Here is a 22894-nt window from a genome sequence, read left to right on the forward strand (position 1 = left end):
AATTAATTAATTGAATAATATTTAATAAATTTTGATAGTTAAATTTCAAAGATCTCCTGTCGTTGTAGATAGACATAACTGTCTGATTCAGTATTCTGCAATTTTATCCCACCATAGGTATTATTGATCTTTTCATTATGAAAATGTGTTGCAAATATTGCCATCATAACATGTTCGTCTTAAGTGCTTATAGATGACGTAAAGGACATATCACAAATCAAGGTCAGAGTAGAACAACAGTAAATCTACTATTTAATGTGTTTATTGCATATTTATACAATACAATTCAAATAGATTTTACACGTAGTTTGTTTTGAACGAATAAGTACATTTATAATGAATAATATTCATATGTAGATACGTATTACATCATATCATACTTCTATAGAAAAACTTATAAAACATAATATAAAAAATATATTCACAAAAATGTGTTTTATACCATGTAAAGTACATGTAACAAAGTAATTATATAATGTAACGTAAAATGCGCGAAAAATTAATCTCATATATAAAATGCTTCGACATTCAGTCTTTTCGGAATTAAGCATACTTTTTTAAAATAAGTTCAGTCAATATATAAACTTATTACTTAAAATATTCTTAGGTACATATTATTGTTTATTATAAGATTAGGGTCCTTTACACTAGTACACTGTTTTCCAACGTACGCGATCCATGGACATGTGCGCGACGCCTCGACAATACGCGTAGCTAACGTAGCGTCATAGTACAATCGTTGGATCAATGCAACGACACCCCGTAAATCTTTTATTAGCGGAAATTACTGTGTCTTACTTACAACAATTTATTGACTGGTTCCAAAAAAGTATGTTATGTATTCAACATAACATACTTTTTTGTACATATGTATGTCTGTAAGTTTGTATGTCCGCGATTTTATGAAAAGCTACTAATCCAATTAGGATGGTATGGTTTTTCGAAAGCTTATTTTACAACAAGGATTTAAGTATATAATAAATTTGTTATTTTTTCAATTAAAGATTTTGGTATTGAAGAGTAAAAACTGAAGTTTTTCACATTTCTATTGAATTACATTGAAGTACAGTTTACGGAATTATCGTCTTTATCTGAATGCAAATTCAATGAGGGGTTCCGCGGCCCTTCGTCATTTTTTTTTGTCGCAGAGCAGTCTACAGTGTACGTACATCCATCGCTGGGAAACGTTAGTGTGTAGAAGCCCTTATACGGAGATAAAACGTAATTATGGAACTTTTCTATGAAACTATGTTCACATTTTATAATTTGCTTTTTAAATTGGCCCTAATCTTTTTAATTTCTGCTATTTCAATTTCATTCGTTTTCAACAATTCGTCCAGGAGAGTTCTTCGAAATAGCTTTTTAGTGACAAGGACAGGCTCCAACGGCAATTTCAATATCTCATTTATCTTCTCCCACGCTTTTTCTTCCAGTTCCTCGGGTGTGTGCATGTAGTTGATTAATCCACATTCTAGTGCTTCTTTTGCGGGCATCTTATAATTAAGTAATAGTAGTTCTATTGACTGAAAAAATATAAAAATAAATACATCCACTATTATTCAGTAATTTTCTTATAGGTACCTGTCTTAGAAGTACCAAACAGGATATTAGTTGCCATTAGGCCTTCAGTTGTAATTAAAGACGGTTATATGTTTTGCTACACTTTTGCCAAGGTGGGCAATTACCAGAGCGGCAAAAATTAGGGGCGGCAAAATTGACGACTTGGACGAAGTAAAACGTTATGATTTATTTTTCGCTGAGAAGATTTTTTGTAAAAACGGCTTTTATTGTATTTCCCGGCTAAATGTCTGCATATTACAATTACTGCCTAATACACGTTGATACAAAACTGATTTAAACACTGAATGGTATCCTAAAGTGACCCTATAGTTACTTACACAACGCGAGTAAACAGTAGGTATAACTTTGTAATATAATGCATACCTTTGTTTTTCCTATTTGACTTGGAAATGTGAGGGTAGAACACGCCTCGGCTATAATTCCCAATTTTGTAAATGGTGTGTAAAAGTAAGCCTGTAACAAAAAAAAAATCTTTATTAAATGATACTGGGGTTTACATTAAAAAGTTATGTTTCGACGTCAGTATCGAATAAAAGTACTTAAGTATGTTATTTTGTAGATTTCATATGATTAGGAAATTTTGTTAATGAACTCTCATTATTGTAGCTTTCCTTGTGATATTTCTTCACAGTTAAAGCATATAACATAAACGGTAGGTATATCAAGTATTAATTTGTTTACGTTACATACTATATAAAGAGTTACGTAGTCAACTTTCAGAAGCCAAAACCAAATCGAAGACGTAATCACGGCATCAAATTAGGGAAGGGGAGGCCAAAAAAGTTAGCAAAATCAGTCCCACTTACCTTATCGGAAGCGAAAACTAGGTCACAGAGAGGTAAAGTAGTAGTAGCCACTCCCACTGCCGGACCATTGACAATCGCAATTAGCAGTTTCGGGAATAAAATGAATGCTTTTATAAACTCCTCGAGGATATGTAGAAATCCATTTTCATCGGTATGTGTTGCAGCTTCTACTAGATCATTGCCGCTGCTGTAGAAATCTCCGGTACCAGTTAACACAACCATGAAAATATTCTCATCAGTCGACGCGTCTTTCAGGATTTGAGTGACTCTACGATACATATCGATGCTAATGGCATTCTTTCTACGTGGTTTATTAAATCGTATTGTTTTAACGTTCCCATTAACTGTTTCTATAATGTTTGAATCAGAAACGTCCATTATGCACGGCTTAGTACTGGAAAAAAATAATACAAATGATTTATTTGCCTTATTATGTCGTGTTTTAGCACGTAGGAGTCCGTAGGACCAATTAAAAAAAACTTTTGGAATCTTTGTAGACAAATAACCTTCATTTTATTTTGATTTTTATAATTACTTTCTTTATTAAATGTATTTTTGTTTCTTACATGACCTAATAGTATATAAATATCGTTTGTTACGAATACAATAAACAACAACTTAGATTCCTGATTGTAGGAACTATAGATTTGGTAGTACCTCAATCAGTCAGGTTCAAAACAAATTCATATAACTTTTAATTTTACATCTCTGCCTGGCTGAGGATCGAATGCGGAATCTGAGGCAGATTGGTACTGTGATCTGGTCATTCAGTTCAATCATGTCGTTGTAGCGTGTAAGTAGCTTTAAGGATTTCTTAATGTCCACTTTTCCATCAAAGATATACATAAGGTACCTCGTACGTTAGCTAAACTATGGATGTGCAAGTGTCGCTATTATACATTATGAAGACGGGCAAATAGGGAATAACAATGCTTAACATTATTTTACTTTAATAATATCTTGGATTTTAACGCGCGTAGAAAATAGTTAAGTCAAACAGTGATTGTTCTTATCAATTACAACTTTTTATCAAAATGTGGAAAACAACTTCATATTTAAAAAAATAATGTTTGTATAGTACATTTCGCGAGGATTTACATAATGATATCAGCTGGTGAAGTTTTTTAGTTTAGTATGGAATCAGTTCGTCCGTCTGTCAATTTGATCTTTCAAGGCTCTCTCTTTTGAACTGTAGGCATCTGGTTTTAAAATTAAATACGATGTATTATTTAAGCGGAAATAATGACAAATAGTAATAAAAAAACAAAAATTCCGAAATAAAAAATCTGTAATTTTTTCTACGTATTTTGTTCTACCGTTGACTTTTTATCTAAGTATATTTTTGTTTGTAGGATAACGTATTTTATTTTTGCTTTTCCATTTTACTTCGTCATGATTCCAAGTTCGGCCCGCCATTATTTCATTGAGCCATTATTATAGATCTTACATAATCTCCAACTAAATTAAATGAATCCCTTTTTTGTGACGCTTAATACAAATTATTGTAACGTTACGGAAACCAAAGTGCGTCATTGCCGTCATTCCGATTCGTATTGCCGGATTTTAGTAATATTTTATTAGTATTGTTAAATTAGACTTGTCAAACCCCATATCACACTTTTCCATACAAGATAAACCCGGGCTTTCTTCGTTATGGTTCAATCTGATAATCCAGTGGGAACTTCTGAATAAAAAGATTATAAAAAAACCTTCCTAAATCCAATAAAGTAGACCTTATGTATTTGTGGCTACTATATCTGCTGTGCATTCCATTTTGTATGATTGTGAGCATAACAAAACGTAAATAAATAGGTATGTAACTGGAAAATATATATGGAGATACTTTATCCTGTAACACGTAACCCATACGTACCTGATCTTATCTCATTTGATATCTTCAACAAATCAACAAAAAATTATCAGTCTAAATAATACACGGCTATATATACCAGATTTGGGATATAATACATAAATAAGTACACATGTACTTATTTATTGTAATGAAATTATGTTTGAAGCACTTGTTATGAGTAAGAAGTACTTTTTATGTAGTTACTTTAATTTCAAAACTATAAAATGTAATTATTTTGTTACGTACCTAACCAACTTCGTAAAAGGAACCTGTTCACGTACGTACTCTGAGATAATTACTGATTATTATTACGCTACGTTTTTCTATTTATTACTTTGTGGGAGCAATATAAGAATAAAACAGCTGATTAAAGTTATGGCAAATATTTTATAAATATGTCAATGTCAAATTGTACTAGTGTGACAGATTAAAAATTATAGCAACTTATAAAAATAGAAACATTCTAAGTTTGTAAAAACGTTACTATGTTAACCAATATTTTTAAGTAATTTCCTAACATTCTGAGCAAAAACTACAGTTTTAAGATAATAATAAAATTATGACTTCGATGCATATAGGACCTCTAAGTAGTCTGTGCTTCAATGCAGTGAGTGCAGTGACATCATACATTGATACATGTCATTTTGACATTCATGTCTTGCATTTCCCCTTGTCAACCGTAGCTGGATAAGGATTATTGATAAAAATAAATTAATGATATAATTAATAGAGGTATGACTTTATTGTCTTAAATTATATAAACTAATAATCTAAAGTGAAAACTAAATAACAAGAATGATTAAATTGGTCGCTAAAGTACTAAAAGTATATAATTTACATTGCATTAGTAGGTTATCTTGTCCCGGAATAGAAGTGTCACCTCTAAGAAAAGGCATTAGTACCGCCAGCAAAATGTTCAAGTCGGCTGTGTTTAACCTGGAAGAGGCTTCTAAGGATCAGGTTCAAGAGTTCTTGAATTCCTTCGACACTGTTTTAACGGATTGTGATGGTGAGTTATGTTTTTTACTAATATTATTATGTTAAACTTTAAAGGTAAGTAGTCTTCCTCGTCCCACTCTATAGTTACTACCGCCACATCTAATTCTCCTACGTAAACGGTCTTAAAATGTTATGTTTAGGTTTAAATGGTGTGGTAAGGTACAGACATTTAAAAGAAGTGTCTCAACTTAGTTCTCAGGGGTAGCAGTATATCTTGCATTATTTAATGGAAATTACACAATTAGGTGTCCTGAAGAAAGGATATTCTGTTTATCGAAGTTCATAACATTTAGAAAAATAAATTTATGAAACAATTATTCTATAGCTATTAGCTATACTCTATAGCTTTAGACCATAGACAGATGATGAGCAGTAACATGTATAATTTTAAAAAATAAATTTTAATAAATTTTCTTTATACCTTTCCAGGAGTTCTATGGATTGATAACAATGCCATTGCTGGCTCTGCAGAAGCTATGAATTACTTCCGTAAATTGGGAAAGAGAATATTTTATGTAACCAACAACTCAACGAAGATAAGAAGTGATTTTGCTCTAAAGGCCCAACAGTTGGGCTTTATTGCTGACCAGGTAAACTTTAACTTGTGTTGATTCAACTTTATATAACTACTAGCTGACCCGGCAAACGTTGTACGGCCTCAAAATCTATTTATCAAATATATTTCATATAAAATATAGCCTATGTTACTCGTGGATAATGTAGCTTTCAAATGGTGAAAGGATTTTGTAAAATCGGTCCAGTAGTTTTTGAGCCTATTCATTACAATCAAACAAACAAACAAAGTTTTCCTCTTTATAATATTAGTATAGATAACTTAACAGGGTATTGTAAAATTATGAAAACAATGTACTGAAAAAATTTCAAATTATTAATGTACAAAATGTACTTAGATTTAGTAAACTTAGACATGGTAGAAAAATGTGAATATTATTTTCTATGTATACTGCATTTTTCTGCTTTCCACCTTGAATTTAGATCATATGATCAACATGTATATTTTTTAACGAAATGAAAATGTCATATTTCAATTTAGTCAACTGTAAATTTTATTAAATATTACTTTGATTATCTTTCAAGCGGCGATATGTTACTTTATAAAATTAATGTTTTTTTGTTTTTTTTATAATATAAGGGTAGCAGATGAGCATGCAGTCCACCTGATGGTAAGTGGCTACTGCCGCCCATGGACATCTGTAATCAACCCCAGATAGTATTAGATATTCCTACCTGAGGTCGGACACAGATGCGCCGCTACCCCTGAGGACTAAGCTGGAACGCTTCGGAAAAGTATGTCTCCCTTACCACACCCTTCAAACCGGAACACAGCAGCGCCTAACACTGCTGTTATTAGGTAGAAATAGGTGTGGCGGTGGTGCCGCCGGAGACGAACCATAAAAGGTTCTACATCCTTCAAAATTAAAATTAAATGTTCAATTATTATGAAGTATACAAAGGAAATTTATATTTGCGTACAAGAGTAATACACACTCTTAATGTTAACAGGAAGAAATCCTTTCAACGGCATACTTGGTTGCACACTATCTGAAGGGTATTGGTTTCAAAAAGAAAGTGTATTTGATTGGATCTAACGGAATTGGGGATGAGCTGAAGGCTGTGGGGATTAGACACATAGGAATCGGAGTAAGTGATATTGCAAATTTTATGTGATTAATATTTTCATATATAAAATTGATACTAATATTATGTTGGTTGTTTCAAAGTAGTAATAAGATTTAAAACATACATATGAATAAAATAATAATATACCAAGTTGGATTTGATTTAAAAATAATTATTAAATTTATAAATTTTAGAGTAATATTTCTTTTGGGGTGTTTGGGAAAAATGATAAACAATTTTTTGCAAAACAACCAGTTAAAATTAATACCAAATAGTTGCCTAGTAAATATAGCAATATTGAAAAAAAAAATAACATTTTAGGTTTATCTTAATATGTTATGAGTTCATGAGTGTTCATTTCCTTCTAGCCGGATAATGTTAAACCAGATTTTAAAAACATGAAGCCATCTGATTTGGATCCGGAAGTTGGTGCTGTTGTTGTAGGCTATGATGAACATGTCAGCTATCCCAAATTCATGAAGGCTGCATCATATCTTGCTTCGGAAGAGTGTCTTTTCATAGCAACCAATACAGATGAGAGGTTCCCAAAATCTGGCTCTATTGTGGTCCCCGGCACTGGCACATTGGTCAGGGCTGTTGAGACATGTTCTGAGAGGAAAGCATTGGTTTTGGGGAAACCTAATGACTATGTGAGGAAGTTCTTGGAATCTTCAGGCTTGGATCCTGCAAGGACTTTGATGATTGGTGATAGGTGGGTACAAAATTACCATTAGGCCAAGAGTAGAAAAACTCCTATTAATTTATTAGATTTTATGAAATGTTATTTAATTATAATAGGATTAATTGATTTTAAAATTTCACAAAATATTTATTGACCAACAAATTGTTAACAATAATTTTTGAAACTCTTTAGAACTGTAATAAAAAAAAGTTTTTACACACGAAAGAAATACTATACAGTTATTATACAGATTTTTATATACTAATTGCATACAGTTATTATACAGATTTTTATATACTATTTTAATATTATTTTTCACAGATGTAATACAGACATTGAGTTTGGTGTAAGATGCGGTTTCCAAACGCTTCTGGTGTTGAGTGGTGTGACGTCGACCAAAGATTTGGAGAAGATGAGGAAAGAGCAGAAACCACCGTTACCTGATGTGGTTTTACCGAAGCTCGGGGATTTGATCTCCTTAACCTCGTAATGTGCATAGTACAATAACCTCGCAGAGGCTTTACAGCAGTGTCCAACTAAAGTTCGATTTCTGGCCGAAGCCGATAAACCAGCTGTTGGCCACAACCTTCGGCCGAAACCGAAAGGTTAAAAATCCATAAAAATCAGTTCTTGAATGATTAAAAGGAAATAACAATAATTTTAACTTTCACGTAATTTTTAGCTTGTAAATTTATGTTGATTGTATAAGTAACTTCTAAAGACTTACAAATACCTTGCCTGTTGTGAAATATAATATTCTGAAATAACGCAAGCCCAAAACGGAGTGTTCCTGCGCCTCCTGCGCGATTTTCGCCTGTTACAAACATTTACTTTCGGCCACAACTTCGGCACATTTTGGCCGAATCGGCGGCCGAAACCGAGAACTTCGGACGGACACTGCATTTTAGTAAATTTGTAATGTCAATTTATAGTTGAGCAATTGTGATAAGCATATTTAACGGTAATACTTAGGCTTAAATGTCGTTTATGACAATTTTGTTGCTTTTTGCTTTAAACAATGTATTTGTAGACCAAGGAACAAATCATTTCATCTTTATTGTGATCATATAAAGTTATTGTAGAGGTAGAAAATGCACCAAGTGCAAACTTCCTTTAATATATTTTTTTATTTATTTTGTAGCCTAATATTATGTTCAATAACCCAGATAAAATAATTTTGCCAACTTAATACTCTTCAAATTTGTGTTTTTTATATTCTTATACTAGTATTCATAAATTCTCTCTTTTTATCATTGGTTATTTAACTAATTTAGTACATTACCATCATAATGTTTAAAAAGATCTGATGATTCAATAGAAAACAATTTGTTAAACAAAAAATTTATGCCTTCTATACACTGTATAGACAAAGTAGATTAAATAATGAAATTAGTCTTACATGACATTTTAAATAGTATTCCACAACTACAGTTGTAATTTGTAGTATTCTAGCATTGTTATGTAGTTATACAATAATTACTTAAGAAATCTGTACACGTTGTAATAAGGTCATTTTTCGTCATATTACAATTTACAGTCAAAAATTTCGATGCCACTAATATCCGATATGTACGAGTGTCGAGTATGTTATTCATTCTAATAGTAAGAAGTATTTAATTGGTGGTTAAATTTTTCGTAAAAAAATCCATCGCATTTAAATTATCCCTATTTACCTTGGGCCCATTAATTTCAGATCATACATTTGTTTTAAATAAAATAGTTTCCTAATACGGAATATTTTTATAGTGATACTTTGTAAGCTGGTCTTCGGTGCAGAAAATTTCACGCTCATACGCCTAGATTGAACGTTAATTAGCTTGGATAAAGGCGTCATAATGAGTCCGATAAGATTCGTAGGCCTTTCTGTATTTGTTTGAGTGTAGTCATATTATAGAATTATAAAATGTATGCCACGCTTTATTGTATTGTCAGTACTTGCTTATGAATTTATTTCTTTCACTTGTAGAAGAAAAAGTTTAATAGTGCTAAGACCATCATGTTAAATTTAACAGAGGAAAAATATAGCCTAAATTGGACTTAGTTAAATGAACATGAAGTCGATTTTGTGATAGTCGAGTTTTAAGCTAAATAAAAAAAAATATAAATGAGTTCATGTTGCGCTTTAATTTCACTTGATTTCTTTTTCGGAATATTAAAAGTGTTGGTATACATACGTGGGGTTCCTTTTCGTTTTACTACGAGTAATTATTAATATACACATTTGTATTTTTTTCAACCATAACATTCGTCAGTCTGTTTAAGCTTTAAGTTTTGGAATTCTTGGCATATTTTCCATTTACTGTCTTGCTTTGTTTTGAATACTTAAGTAAAGTAATAATAAAAAAGAAATAAACAGCTTGATTATAATATTGTATGACGTTGTTATGTTATAGAATACCACTGTTAATGGGACAATGCTTTATAAATTAAAAAAATATTGTTGTTGAAATGGCCACTGCTGGCAATAGAGGCAGTGTGGTACAAAAATAGATACTGGGTAGGTTTATAATGTCATCTTCACCTATATACATATTTGTATATTACATTGTAAGCTAATTAAAACAAATAAATTATCCAACATGAATGTGTTCGCTTGAAATTGTACAGTATGTACGATTTTGTGATTTTTATTAGCCTATTGAAGAAGTGTTCATTAACTTCCATAGACTTATTTGATTTTCTTATACAATGTGTATTAACTTATTTATATGTACCGTAAAACAACCGCACTGGCACGGGTTGTGTCTGTTAAAATGTATAGAAAAATATAATTTTGTCTGCTACGGCCCGTGTCTGGCACGCGCGTTGTCTGTAGGATACAATGGGGCCTAAATTTGTATCTTAACTATTTCACGGCGTATTCTAATATAATAGGTATACAATAGATAAAACGCGGTATTTGTAAAATTAAGTAAATTATTAAAACCATAGACTTGCATCATAGACAATAGTTGTTTAATATATTTGTTGCTTTTAGTTGAATATGTCTAGTGATATACATCGTGAGTATGAGCATGTAAGCCGTATTAAGTGCTCCATTGATGGACAGTAAAATATCAATTTAGGATCTGGTAGCTATTGGTGTGTATACGAAAATTGTGGATTGGAATTTCATAATATAAAGGTAGTTAACGATAGTGCTGTCTACCTGATTGCCTGAAGCCTATACGTTGCCTTTGCTGAATACTAAGATTGATTGTTATGTAGGTGATGGCATATTATATTTATTAACTAATAAATTATTTCTCAGCTATTAACTATTAATCATATGCCTCTACCACGCTGGCGAAGCGAAGATTTATACCTAGGAATGTAGTAGAACTCAGATAACAAATATAATAATTGAAAGCAAGTATTAGTATGCATCAGTGGAGCATCAGGGCGGCTGTGTTCAGGACAGTACAAATACATGTACAGTTTATAATATACAGCATTTGATGTGTGTACAAAAAGTGATTTTTATACGAATAAATTAGTTACAAAATTATTTGTATTATTTTTAGTAATACTAGATATGATGTATTAATACTAGAATGATGTATTAATACTAGAATGAAACTAACGGCAAAACAACTGAAATAAATTTGCTCATTAAATTCTTCCTTAATTTATTCATATTCATTACTTTGATTAACTTATTACAAGCAAGTATTAAAAATACTTTTAATAAGATAAGTATTCAATAAATATTGTAATTGCATCGATATGAGTATCAATTTATCTTTTTGGTCCTTCGAGCCTAATTTTACCATTCAGATATTACTACTCAATTTTACAAATTTTAGTGTATTTAAAAAAAAACTAAAGTAAAAATTATTATACCCAATGATATAAAGATAATTAAAATCCCTATCTATAAATTTTACGTAGATAATTACTATTTACGTTTTTGCACGTCATACGTCCAAAATGCATCTTATAGATAACAGAGTAGACTAAAAAGCATTCCATGAAACTGAATTGCGAAAATGAGATCGAGCACCTCTTAGGGGATGCAAAAATGATGGCCGCTGTATAAAGATACGACGCATGCGCTGTGCCGCGGCGCGTTCAATCTTAAGAGGCTTGTCAACAAAACAGTTCGCGGCTCTTGGTGGCGCCGGCAGTATCTCAGTATCAGTACAGCCGTGTGACACGCGTGCCGTCATATATTTAATCTTACGCTGTGTGAAATATCACCTATCAATTTACACTACAAATATCAGTAAGTACACGTTTATTTTATAGATTCTATTGCATAGGTTTCAGAAACTAAATTTAGGTAGAGTCGAAGAAGTACTCGCACGCGCCCGTTTCAGTGTACTAGGCGCACAATAAACGATGGGGGCCGGGAACGATTTATGTTTGTTTTCAGTTTCCTGAAACTAAACAGGAATTCCTGCGACGTAAATTTAATCTCAACATTTCTGTTCCGCGGAAAAGGTAATCAATTAGTGTTGGATTATTTATTTTACACTTTAAAATCTTTTAATATGATCTGTAGTACTTACGAACATATTTTGTAAAGTATTATACAAAAAATCATGTTTTAATACATGAGGGTTACTAGACGCCGTCGCGCCATCCCGATCCTTTATGGCGCCTTCATGGACGAATATAGAATTAGAATCGGAGATTTGGATATTCTTAGAGTTTACAAATATAAAAGATCCCATAATTCTAGACAATTATTACACTTGCGATGATCTCAACATGTATTTCAAATACCTACTTCGTACATAATACACTCATGATGTAACCGTTATTTATATTAGCAAAACCGATAAAAATTCGTTTTAAACATTTACGTTACTTTGGTACATTATATCTATAAATTTATTGATTGGAAATTACACGTTATCGAGTAAGATATGGCGTAATTTAAGTAAATACGTTCTTACTGTCGCTAATTAACAAAACAAAAGAGTTACCATGGATTTATTTTGTTTCCGTCGTTGTCATATCGCGTAATATCTGCCTACTTTTCTAGATAAATTAATAAATTATGTGATAATATCAAGTTCCCTGGCGATATTCGTTATCAGCAACTCCTCGTATTAGACAAATTCATGCAATTTAGTGATAAGACAACGGTCACAGTTGTGTGCACTGACCTTCACAATTTATGAAAACAAAATGTATTACGGTACCGGCTTAACTTATCTCTACTATAGTATATTTAGCAGTTAATATGTATAGTTACGTGGTCACGCTAAAAATAACTACGACTTAACAGATCTTAGAAGAAAATGTACTATAACCGTTCCAAGACAAGTTAATGTAGTTTTCCGAAAACGTCGGTCACATCGCTCTCAAACTCACCTTTTTAACACAAGTTGTGTGTTTTTACTTTACGTTCTTACCGCTTTTATATTCAAAATGGGTATCTATATCTAGATAAGACGTCATGCAAGGATCTACTGAGCTTGGACTCTCTTATGTATTTTCATTAATGCTTTCACGATTTCATCGTGGTTTTCATTTTCACAGTGGGTAAGTCGATGTGTGTACACAATATTAATAATGGTCCCCTGTTCTGTTTTGTATTACTTACGTATTTTAACTATCTAGTTTTATTAGATACGAACTCCTGGTTATGTTTACCAAACTATTCCAAGTACTTAGTTTAATTTTACACAAACTAAAAATATCAAATTGTTTTGGTTTGAATCTAACTAGATTCAAACCAAAACAATTTGAGGTGAAAATAACACTTATTTTATACCTACTATCTTCTGTATAATTATGTTTTAGATTCCTGTCTCCTAAATTCTATTGTCATAAAGAGCTGAAATTATGTAAATATGAAACGAACAGCTAACTGAAACTATTTTACGGATGATGCTGGTGAAGACGGGAATGTATTTATTATAACAAAACATAGATTAGTATACTTATCTATGTAACAAAATAAAATTCTTAGTATGTACCTACATGAACGAAACACGTGAATTCAACTATTAAAACAACCATGAACTAACAACTACCTTAGAGTTACGAGTATCATGACTTATGATACTATCAACCTTGTACCGTGAAATTGCAAATTATAACGAATATAAATTTTTAGCTTATTTTATTTTTACCTATACGGTTACGAACGCAATCGTCGTAGTAAGCGACCGAAGGAAAATGCAAGTTTTCAGTTCTTATGAAATTTTTTGTTGAAGAGGTTCACGAACTGAGAAAAATGTTTAGAGAAATAAGTGGTTCTCTTCAAATGGAGGGAAATCTTGAAAGTGAAACACCGTGTGAAAAAGTCAACATATGAAGTGTTAACGGCCTTGCAAGTTTCTATATTTGAGTTTATCTCCATCAACTCTGCATTGCTTTCCCTTCATTTGTAAGAGGCCCTATTCAGAAACATTTTCTAGCTTAATGCCGAGTCTATAAATTTTTCAAGTCTCTATATCGATACTTAAAATAAATATAACAGCTTTGACAGAAATATAAATTAGAGATAAACTTTAGGTGCCTATTTATTTCATTGAGGATGCATAATGCACCATCATTGACCAAAATATTTTCGTCACGTTCATAAAATTGTCTCTAATATTCGTAAAACGTATGCTTCCGTGAACATCATAATTAAAACATATTCCCAAGAGAGACGGGAAGGGCGTTTAATTTTTTTAACTGTGCATCACGGAAATATATATAGGAATGTTTGTTCAATTTTACAGATATGACTCATACTGGTGTGGTAGATATATATTATGCAAGTATCTACAGCTGTTGAGGAATGACCTCATTGTCGGGAGTAGGTCACGCCGTAACGCGTATCCCATATGTATGTATTCTATTTCGAAATATGTTATCTATGTTTACCGGTGGTTCTAATTGCTACCATAGATTATTGCTACTAATTGATTATTTTGCTCATTACCTATTATCCTGTTACCGTAATTACTGAGATACGAGCAAAGTACTTAAAGCGTGATATTAGATGACGGTACACACGGCAGTATTTTTTTTCTAATACATATAACTATTTATTGATTGTACTATAATTGTTATCTTCTTAGCTATATTTATAATTTAACCCTATGAAACATCCTCCAGTATACTTTTGCTTAGAAATTATTCTAAAGTCCAAAGGACTCTACATAGTTTTGTGTTAAAACTTGCAAATTCAAATTCTTATCCAAAGAGTATGTTAGCAGTTTATAGAAAACACTCTTGAAAATTGCCACTGGTTATTAGTACTGACGTTTTGATGTCCGGAAGAGCTCTATCCAAATATTTACACACATAAAAATGTATATGAATAAAATGGAACTATGTTTTTCTAAGCTCATTTTAGTCACTTTATTTGTGCTGTGTCCAAGCTCAAAGATTCGGTTTTAAAATACTTGTCGAGATTTTATAATAAAAAAAATGTAGTCTGTTTTATTAGAATTTTCACGAAATATTTTTAATGTAAGGCGTAGACAGACAAAGTCGCGAGCGGAAGTACGATGTAACATCTTTTGTACATTAGCATATTACGTTTGTAATAAATTAATGTGCTTGTCCTTTGCGGTATTTTAAAGGTGACATGCAGTATTTATGTCGTTCAATAGGCGTAACGTTTTACGAATGTTAATTTCAGCTATGTAACTAATGTTATAATTATGTATAAGGCTTAATATTCGCAGAAATGTTACAATGTTTACGGGTATTATTTGCGTTTAGTAGGTGCCTATGGTAAAAATAAAAATGGAAACTGATTAGCATGAGGCTTGCGTCATCAACGCGATTGCAGTCTTGATGTTTCATTCGTCCCGTACCCAACACGTACGGTTGTAGATTCTTGGCAAACGACCTTCACAGTTCCATTAATAGGGGGAAAATTAGGTTTGACATCCTGGGTTACGTAATCAATATTATATTAAATGAGTGCCTGGATGTGTGATTATATTTATTAATTTGATATAGGTAGATTATTAAATCAAATATCTAAAAATATGAAATCCTGTCTTCGACTAGTGGAAGGCAAGCCGAGGATTTGCCCACAGCGGCAAACAATGAGGGGCGGCAAAATAGACATATAGGGTCAAATAGATCAAGTCCTGGAGAACCGTAACGAGTCTTAAGATGTTTTCGAAGAGAAATATATCTACCCAACTACGATTAACCAAAAAGTATTATGATTTCAATACTTTCGTCTATCAATACGCACTTGGCCAGCGCGGTGGACTATGGCCTAATCCTTCTCATTATGAGAAGAGACCGTGCCCAGCTGTGGGACAGTAAAGGGTTGATGATGATGATGATTTAATACTTTAGGGAAATGTTCAAAAATTAAAATGATGAGTCGAAAATACGAATAACGATAATTATTGAAAACACGCGAACGACGTCGCAGGTGATTGCTAGTCGATTATGGATTCAATTCATGTTCCTTGTCGCAGGTGCCAATTTGATATTAATACAATGGGCGTCAATAGCTCGCTGCGTAAGCGATTATAATAACTTGGTACCTATATTATATTTCGTATAACCACCTTTATAATTATCCTAGGATAGGTAATTGCGGTGTACGGTCGGTACATGTGGCCTTCTTACGTGGGTCAGATCATTTAATCTAGACTTAATAGAGCACCCACAACAAAGCTATGCGGAGGTGTAATAGGGTATTCTTGCTCCCACATTCAGTACCTAAATTGAGACATTAATTTATTATAAATTTGCTATTGTTCACAGGATTTTATTAAACGACAAGGTCGTGCCTAAATCAGGATTTTGATGTCATTTCCTTGTTTATTTAAATTGTGTGCACACAGTTTGATATGGTTTTCGTATGTGTGGGTAATGGCGTCATAATTAGGTATTCGGTACGGTTAAACAAATAATGCTCTACTTTTTGAAGTGAAAACTTCTTTAGCGGCTTTGTGCACTTTTTGTGATGGGTTAAACTCGCATCATACGTGACCTGATCGAAAAGTCGTAAGACGGATGTAGAGTAGACCGCCGGCACGGCGTAGTAGAACAAAAATGCACAACGTTAATCATCAAGTTTTCACTTCTGCTGGCACGCCCGGAGTGAACCCGTTGATTTTTTATCGTATTAGATACAATTGTTTAAATATCTACTCTTTTCAATTCAATTCAAATTCATTATAATATTAATTAAACTTCTATTTAATACATAGGCTAGGATATCACTCTCTTTCTGTGAATTTAAGGAGCGACTGGGGAATAGCTAGGAATGCCACGATATGGGTAGCGTTCTTGTAGCGCTACGTTTGTCATAAACAAAGCCATTCAATATATTGCTAACTAATACCTATATATGCAGTTGAATGTTTTGGTCTCAAATAAAATGGCCATACAATTTTTACTAGACTTCGCCGCGGAATAAATCTACGGCGATGTTTACTGGTTGGCCAAGGTCGGTGATGTAACGGCTGCTTTTAGAGCTGAAACGTGATTTGCTATGAAACTCAGGTCGTCAATGACTTGGATGGATAAGACAACAGTGTTTGGTTACTTTTGAATGACATCATCTTCGATTGCGTTTGCGTATTTTACCTTGACATTGAAAGTTACCTGCTCTAGCAAGCCATTTACATTGGCATTTAGATTTATTGGTTTTAGGAATAGTGAATCCCATGGACGTACCTATTCTTTAGCTATTGGTACTAGTGTAGCGCGAGTAGGTTGGTAATTTTTCTCTTCTACGCTAAGGAGAGAAGGTCCGAAATAAGTTCTTCTCTCCTTTGAACTCTCCTCTGAACTTTATCAGTGAAAAAATGAAGCGTTCTCCTTTTTTATGTACGCTCGTGATAAATATCATTCCAATAAGTATGTAAATTCCGAATAGTATCACATACCATAGGAAGTTTACATAATTCGTTGTCAAAATTTAAAATTACCATAGATATCTGCTAACAACTTCTTTTATGCTAATGTACCACATAATGATTCTACTTTCTGACTATGAGTAGAGCGGTTGCGAATCTTATTATAAGTAGTCACGTAGTAAGTGGCTACATATTCAACTACTTACCTACTTATAATGATGTCATAACATCCTAATAGTCATTTTCATTGATATTATTAGGTGTTATCATGTTTAGTGTATTCATTAATAAGAATGGTATTTAATACGGGTTTTCTTCCACTTTCAGTACACAATGTCGGAAGAGCAGGCTCAGGAGGCGGTGGAGCAGGTGACTGAGCAGGTGAAAGATGTGAAGCTGGAAAACGGCTCCGCGCCAGGTGCTGCCAACGGCACGCCCGCTAAGAATGATGACAATGTCATACCGTTTAAGGTACTTAAACGATTTTTGCCATCTGTAAAATACTTCTGGTAATCTGGTAGAGCCTTTCGTGGTTTAACTGCTTAGATCTTAGTCCTCAGAATTGGCAACGCAACTGCGATCGACTACCTACAGGTTGTAATAGGTATGCCAGGGCGGCAGTAGTACTAATGCATGCTCGTTTACTTCAATTGTATAAATAAAAAAACATGGTTAAAATATCGCCATGACAATTTCTACTCCATAAAATAATGCAGAGTTGCTATCTATACGTTTAGATTCCTACGTACTTATGTGTGAGGAATACAATGATTCATCATGACCCTAAGCATACCTAGCTCATCATAAATTTGCAATTCATTGCTGCCTTAGATTTAAATAAATTTATTCATAAAGGCATAGATTATTAAAGATTACTCACTCCTAACAAGAAAATGTACCCAGTTTTGAGAACTGAAATAGTTGCGTAAAAAGTTTTACCACGTCTCCGTGCTAAAATGTCCCAAAATATTTGAAATAATTATTTATATATTATGTAAATTACGCAGTATTAGTTATTTATTCGTAAATTTTCTGTAAAAATGTTTTTATTTGTCAAGAATTAAAAAATAGTACATTACAATACGAGGACGAAAAATTTTTTTCTTGCGAGGACTGCAATCACACGAGTCAGAAAAACATTTTTCGTCCGCGTGTTGTATAAAATTTTATATTACGGGGTCGGAAATGGGGGTTTTGCGCACGCGAAGCGTGCGTAAAACGTCAATTTACGCACGCTGTGATATAATAGTACATTACAATACGAGGACGAAAAATTTTTTTCTGACAAGTGTGAGTTTGCAGGCCGAGCCGCAGGCGAGGACTGCAATCACACGAGTCAGAAAAACATTTTTCGTCCGCGTGTTGTATAAAATTTTATATTACGGGGTCGGAAATGGGGGCTTTGCGCACGCGAAGCGTGCGTAAAACGTCAATTTACGCACGCCGTGATATAAAAGAACTTACTAATAAGCCGTTTTTGGCTTCATTCAATTTCAAGGCGGCGAAGTATCTTCACTAATCTATGCATAAAGGCTAACAATTCTTGCGAACTGTATATTTGTATCTATTACATGTGAATCGCTGATGTTCATATCATAATTATTAAGTATTCCCCAAATAAATAGCGTAACCACTTTATTATTTCATTATCTCGGCTTTACGTCTTGGTAATTTAGTAAAAGGTATTTAACTGTGTTATCATAATTGTTAATCTAGTTATTGTTGCGGGTAATGGCTTGCTAATGTTGCTATCGCAAGGAAGCGTGAAATCATCTACGAGTACCTACTGCGGTATCGGATAGATTTCAGACATGCAATGCCTACTGGCTCTATAAATAACTACCTAGTAAGGTCGCAAAGCAAAGATGTGAACAGCAACACTTTACACTTATGTTTTAAAAGCAAATAAAGAGCATAAGTGTGCTTAACTCCAAAAATACTCACAGCGGCAGAGATTAAATACATAAGGCTATAACGGATAGGATTTAAGAATATATTTAAGCTTCCCGGGTAAAGATCAAAAATATTTGCGTACGTAAGTAAGCAGTCGATAAAACGCGTAAATAAATCTATTAAGCATAAGATACACATTACGCCCGTTTTTAATAATCAATCTCCTTTACAACCCTATTCACATAACATTGATTTTCAGGACGCCTTCAAAGCCTTCTCCAAATTTGGAGACCCAAAGTCTGATGGAAAGCACATCACATTATCACAAAGCGATAAATGGATGAAACAAGCTAAAGTTATAGACGGCAAGAAAATAACGACCACAGACACAGCTATTCACTTTAAAAAACTCAAATCCGTTAAAGTTGGCATCGAAGACTATCAAAAATTCCTGGACGATTTAGCTAAGAGTAAGAAAGTGGAAGTGGAGGATATAAAGAAGAAATTAACGACTTGTGGTCAACCTGGGATCACCACCCACGTAAGTTGTACTTTTATTTTAATCTTTTCACTATAGGTATATTGTTAGGTACATATGGATCAAATACTTCACTTTCCATTATGTTTACTTTTATCAAAAGTGGCGGATTGCTTAATCTCTATAATCTACCGTGTTAAAACAGATAGCTGATTTTTAATGACTTGATATCTGTACGATTGAATGGATTCATTTAGGTAAAAATATTTACGTAAACATACAATCATATTCTGCCTGGGCTGAGTAAGATATGAATCTAATCAATTAGCATTGACGTGTAGGTACGTGCAGTGATAGTAAATTGCAAGATTTAGAAACTTATTTTTGTCCTATGTTTCTTTATGAAAACATTAAGATACTTGCTCACATGCATTATGTTTACAAATAAGTACGTAGCTATGTATGTTTGTACTCAGCGTCTGAAAACGTGCATAGTCACGTCTCGATGTCTCGACTGATATCTTTGTGTTCTCTTTTCTTTGTCACTTTACACTAGGTACGAGTAGGTAGACAAAAATTGGGTCAAACCACCCTTCGTTTCAAGTGTCCTACTTATCATCAACTCAGTTCAAAGTAACTGCATTTTAGGCTGTTTTTTTACAATTGTGTATGAAAGTGACTGACAATTACAAAGAATAATTAATATTTCCCAGTGTGTATTTAACTTCAATACAAAGTATCAACCTACGATACTTTTATATATGAAGGGACCATCTTAGTTTTCAATATTGGCTACATATCTGTGAGCGGTTCAGGTATAACCCTTGTTCTATATGATTTTTTTTTAAAAGAGAATTTTAAGAAGAATTTTCAGTCTTAAGCCATAGAGATTGAACCATGACGTTGTTTATATTTGTCATCACACCTGTACCAGGTCTGTGTTTATAATTAATTTATTATTTTTTAATTTTCAGTTAACGAAATCTCCAGCAGCGGCAGCAGCAGTTGATAGATTGACAGACACCAGCAAGTATACAGGCTCTCATAAGCAGCGGTTTGACGAAACTGGCAAGGGCAAAGGTATCGCCGGTAGGAAGGACATGGTCGATGGCTCCGGCTACGTCACCGGCTACCAACATAAGGATACATATGGCAAACCCCATTAAATGTACTCGTAAGGCCAGGTACTCATTAACGAACGTAACTGTAATCAGGAGCACTCGTTATCAGTCGTTGATTCGCCGCTCGCATTGCGTTAGGCGATTCTCGTGTCCACTGTGATTTAAACGATTTTTAAACAACAATAAAATACAACAGAACTGTTACAAAATGAGTACGCGTTATCGTCGGCTCTCTGAGAGCCGTTCGCGGTAGGTTCGCGAGCTACTTTCACACTTCTTTGTGTTTGGTTCAATGGTTACAGTTTGGCTCGCTAGTGAGTACGCAGCTTAAGCGTAACAAGTGTTTTCTCAATCACATCGTTGAAATACATTTTTATGCCCATTTTCTCACTTACTTGTAAATCTTTCATATTCAATTTTAGAATGTCCTTAGTCTTAATTCCTTAATACTATTTGTATATTGACTTTGAATGTTTGTTTGCGTAACCAATGTATTTTATGTATCTACCTACTTATGACATTCCCATTTATCTAATATCTTTATGTAGGTTTAAGTAGATTTGTCCTATTTTTGCATGATATATACCTACCTATTTACGACATTAAAATTTCAAATGTAAGTAGGTACTTGATGTCTAGTCGTGACTAAATTAGGTTCACTTAGAACTAAATACCTACTACCGAATGTTTTAGTAAATTTTGCATTGCCCGCATCATGAAGAGAATGTCAAACACATTTTAAATGGAACTACCATAATTTATTTGGTAATAAAATATGTTAATTCTAATGAATTTCAAATGCGCTTAAAGTGCATATAAAGCATAATACATGAATGCTACAAATTAATAATAACAATGAAATTGCATGATTTGCTAAAGAGGTCTTGTATAATTACATATTTAATCACGCAGCGCTTCATGTCACAAAGTAAACTTTTAGTTTATCAATCATAATTAAATTCACATAGTTGTGAACCACCTACATGTATATCAGTTTTATGACTACAATTTTATAAGATTGCTAGCAAATGATCTCTTGTCTTCTAAAACATTAAAGGTAGGGTAGGTATTATAGCGGTTATTCTAAAAAAATACAAAATTGTAGCTACCCATTCTTGCTCTATAACATAACCAATAAAAATCAAAAGTACAAGGTTTTGAATACGATTTTACAAATTTAAAATGTTTAAAATTACCCTACCCGTGATAAATGTACCTTTAAATTATTAAATGATAATAAAAAAATATTATATTCGAGAAGCATTTTTATTTCTGACGCCTTTAAATTAAATATGCACCCGCGACGCAACCCTTTATTGACGAAACACTCGAGACCTCTCAACGCGGAGACCACACAATACGTGGCCGTCGGCAACTTTGCGGTTGGTAAGTAAAGCTGCCAAGTGTTTTTGAAGTGTCAATTCACACGTACCACAACCACACCACAGTAAACGACTACTGCGTGACCACTCTTGCACTTATTTTTAAGAATGGTAGGTACAAATTTGTATGAAAATGTATTCACAGGAACACACTTGCCATAGATTTTAAGCGTGGAGGATACCAACCACATCACAAATAAAAGCGGCACCGTGCATGAGGTCGATTGCTATGCAGACATGATTTTGTAGTTACTACAATGGAACCACTGTCGTGCCATTTTGTCGTTTTTAACCGACTTCAAAAAAAGAGGTTTTTTCAAATTGACCGTATATGTTTTTGTGTCGTGTGGTTTTAGTCTAATATTTTCTTATGAACGTTATTAATAAAATCATTCTATCCAACATTTGACCTACCAGGTATTGAAATTTGGTCCGCATCTTTGGCAGGCAAAAATTAGATTATATTATTTCGAATAACTGCCATTATTTAAATTTAATTGGAGCGATACTGCCATGTTATTTTAATTCACGTCGACAAATTATTTATTATTTTAAAATGTTACCAAAATATTGTAAAATTCTGCATTATAAGAGATAAGTGAAAACGTGAAAAAGGACAAGGAATCGTGAGAAACAAAGATTTTGGAGCCAAATAGTGTTTAAGAACAGGTCAATCACAAAAAAATACACAAAAT

The 22894-nt window shown here is 33.1% G+C and overlaps 3 protein-coding genes across 4 annotated transcripts; 2 read left to right on the plus strand and 1 right to left on the minus strand.

Moving 5' to 3' along the window:
- Positions 1–246: 246 nt before the first annotated feature.
- Dci (Dodecenoyl-CoA delta-isomerase) lies at positions 247–4625 on the minus strand. The gene is made up of 4 exons (XM_073091349.1): positions 4486–4625; positions 2388–2781; positions 1945–2034; positions 247–1523 (listed from the first exon to the last, which is right to left on the minus strand). Exons 2-4 carry the CDS (start codon positions 2763–2765, stop codon positions 1260–1262), a joined length of 732 nt encoding a protein of 243 aa, XP_072947450.1. The 5' UTR covers positions 2766–2781; positions 4486–4625; the 3' UTR covers positions 247–1259.
- A 259-nt stretch (positions 4626–4884) lies between these two features.
- Positions 4885–11048, plus strand: LOC140755910 (glycerol-3-phosphate phosphatase). Of its 2 annotated transcripts, none has more exons than XM_073091261.1 (6): positions 4885–4971; positions 5088–5248; positions 5668–5828; positions 6763–6900; positions 7248–7591; positions 7883–11048. In XM_073091261.1, exons 2-6 carry the CDS (start codon positions 5152–5154, stop codon positions 8049–8051), a joined length of 909 nt encoding a protein of 302 aa, XP_072947362.1. In that variant the 5' UTR covers positions 4885–4971; positions 5088–5151; the 3' UTR covers positions 8052–11048. The 2 variants fall into 2 exon arrangements, with proteins under 2 accessions (XP_072947362.1, XP_072947363.1); XM_073091262.1 differs by having other exon boundaries at positions 4889–4971; positions 5091–5248.
- A 552-nt stretch (positions 11049–11600) lies between these two features.
- On the plus strand, positions 11601–22077 carry LOC140755899 (tubulin polymerization-promoting protein homolog). The gene is made up of 4 exons (XM_073091248.1): positions 11601–11765; positions 17653–17796; positions 19478–19759; positions 20671–22077. The coding sequence occupies exons 2-4, from the start codon at positions 17659–17661 to the stop codon at positions 20860–20862; spliced, it is 612 nt and encodes a 203-aa protein (XP_072947349.1). The 5' UTR covers positions 11601–11765; positions 17653–17658; the 3' UTR covers positions 20863–22077.
- The last annotated feature ends 817 nt before the right edge of the window (positions 22078–22894 follow it).

The sequence above is a fragment of the Epargyreus clarus genome, unplaced genomic scaffold (assembly GCF_041222505.1).
Source record: "Epargyreus clarus isolate Ecla_fem2 unplaced genomic scaffold, WU_Ecla_fem_2.2 ptg000034l, whole genome shotgun sequence".
NCBI classification, from domain to species: domain Eukaryota; kingdom Metazoa; phylum Arthropoda; class Insecta; order Lepidoptera; family Hesperiidae; genus Epargyreus; species Epargyreus clarus.

What these genes read in the sequence shown, in the direction of transcription:
- Dci (XM_073091349.1), bottom strand. Translation starts at nt 2,765, where the DNA reads ATGGACGTTTCTGATTCAAACATTATAGAAACAGTTAATGGGAACGTT. An exon ending in TAGTTTTCGCTTCCGATAAG is followed by an intron (nt 2,035 to 2,387) that starts GTAAGTGGGACT and finishes TTTTTGTTACAG; the next exon opens with GCTTACTTTTACACACCATT. An exon ending in GTCAAATAGGAAAAACAAAG is followed by an intron (nt 1,524 to 1,944) that starts GTATGCATTATA and finishes ATATTTTTTCAG; the next exon opens with TCAATAGAACTACTATTACT.
- LOC140755910 (XM_073091261.1), top strand. Translation starts at nt 5,152, where the DNA reads ATGTTCAAGTCGGCTGTGTTTAACCTGGAAGAGGCTTCTAAGGATCAG. An exon ending in TGTTTTAACGGATTGTGATG is followed by an intron (nt 5,249 to 5,667) that starts GTGAGTTATGTT and finishes ATACCTTTCCAG; the next exon opens with GAGTTCTATGGATTGATAAC. An exon ending in ACTTTGATGATTGGTGATAG is followed by an intron (nt 7,592 to 7,882) that starts GTGGGTACAAAA and finishes TATTTTTCACAG; the next exon opens with ATGTAATACAGACATTGAGT.
- LOC140755899 (XM_073091248.1), top strand. Translation starts at nt 17,659, where the DNA reads ATGTCGGAAGAGCAGGCTCAGGAGGCGGTGGAGCAGGTGACTGAGCAG. An exon ending in ACAATGTCATACCGTTTAAG is followed by an intron (nt 17,797 to 19,477) that starts GTACTTAAACGA and finishes ATTGATTTTCAG; the next exon opens with GACGCCTTCAAAGCCTTCTC. An exon ending in AACCTGGGATCACCACCCAC is followed by an intron (nt 19,760 to 20,670) that starts GTAAGTTGTACT and finishes TTTAATTTTCAG; the next exon opens with TTAACGAAATCTCCAGCAGC.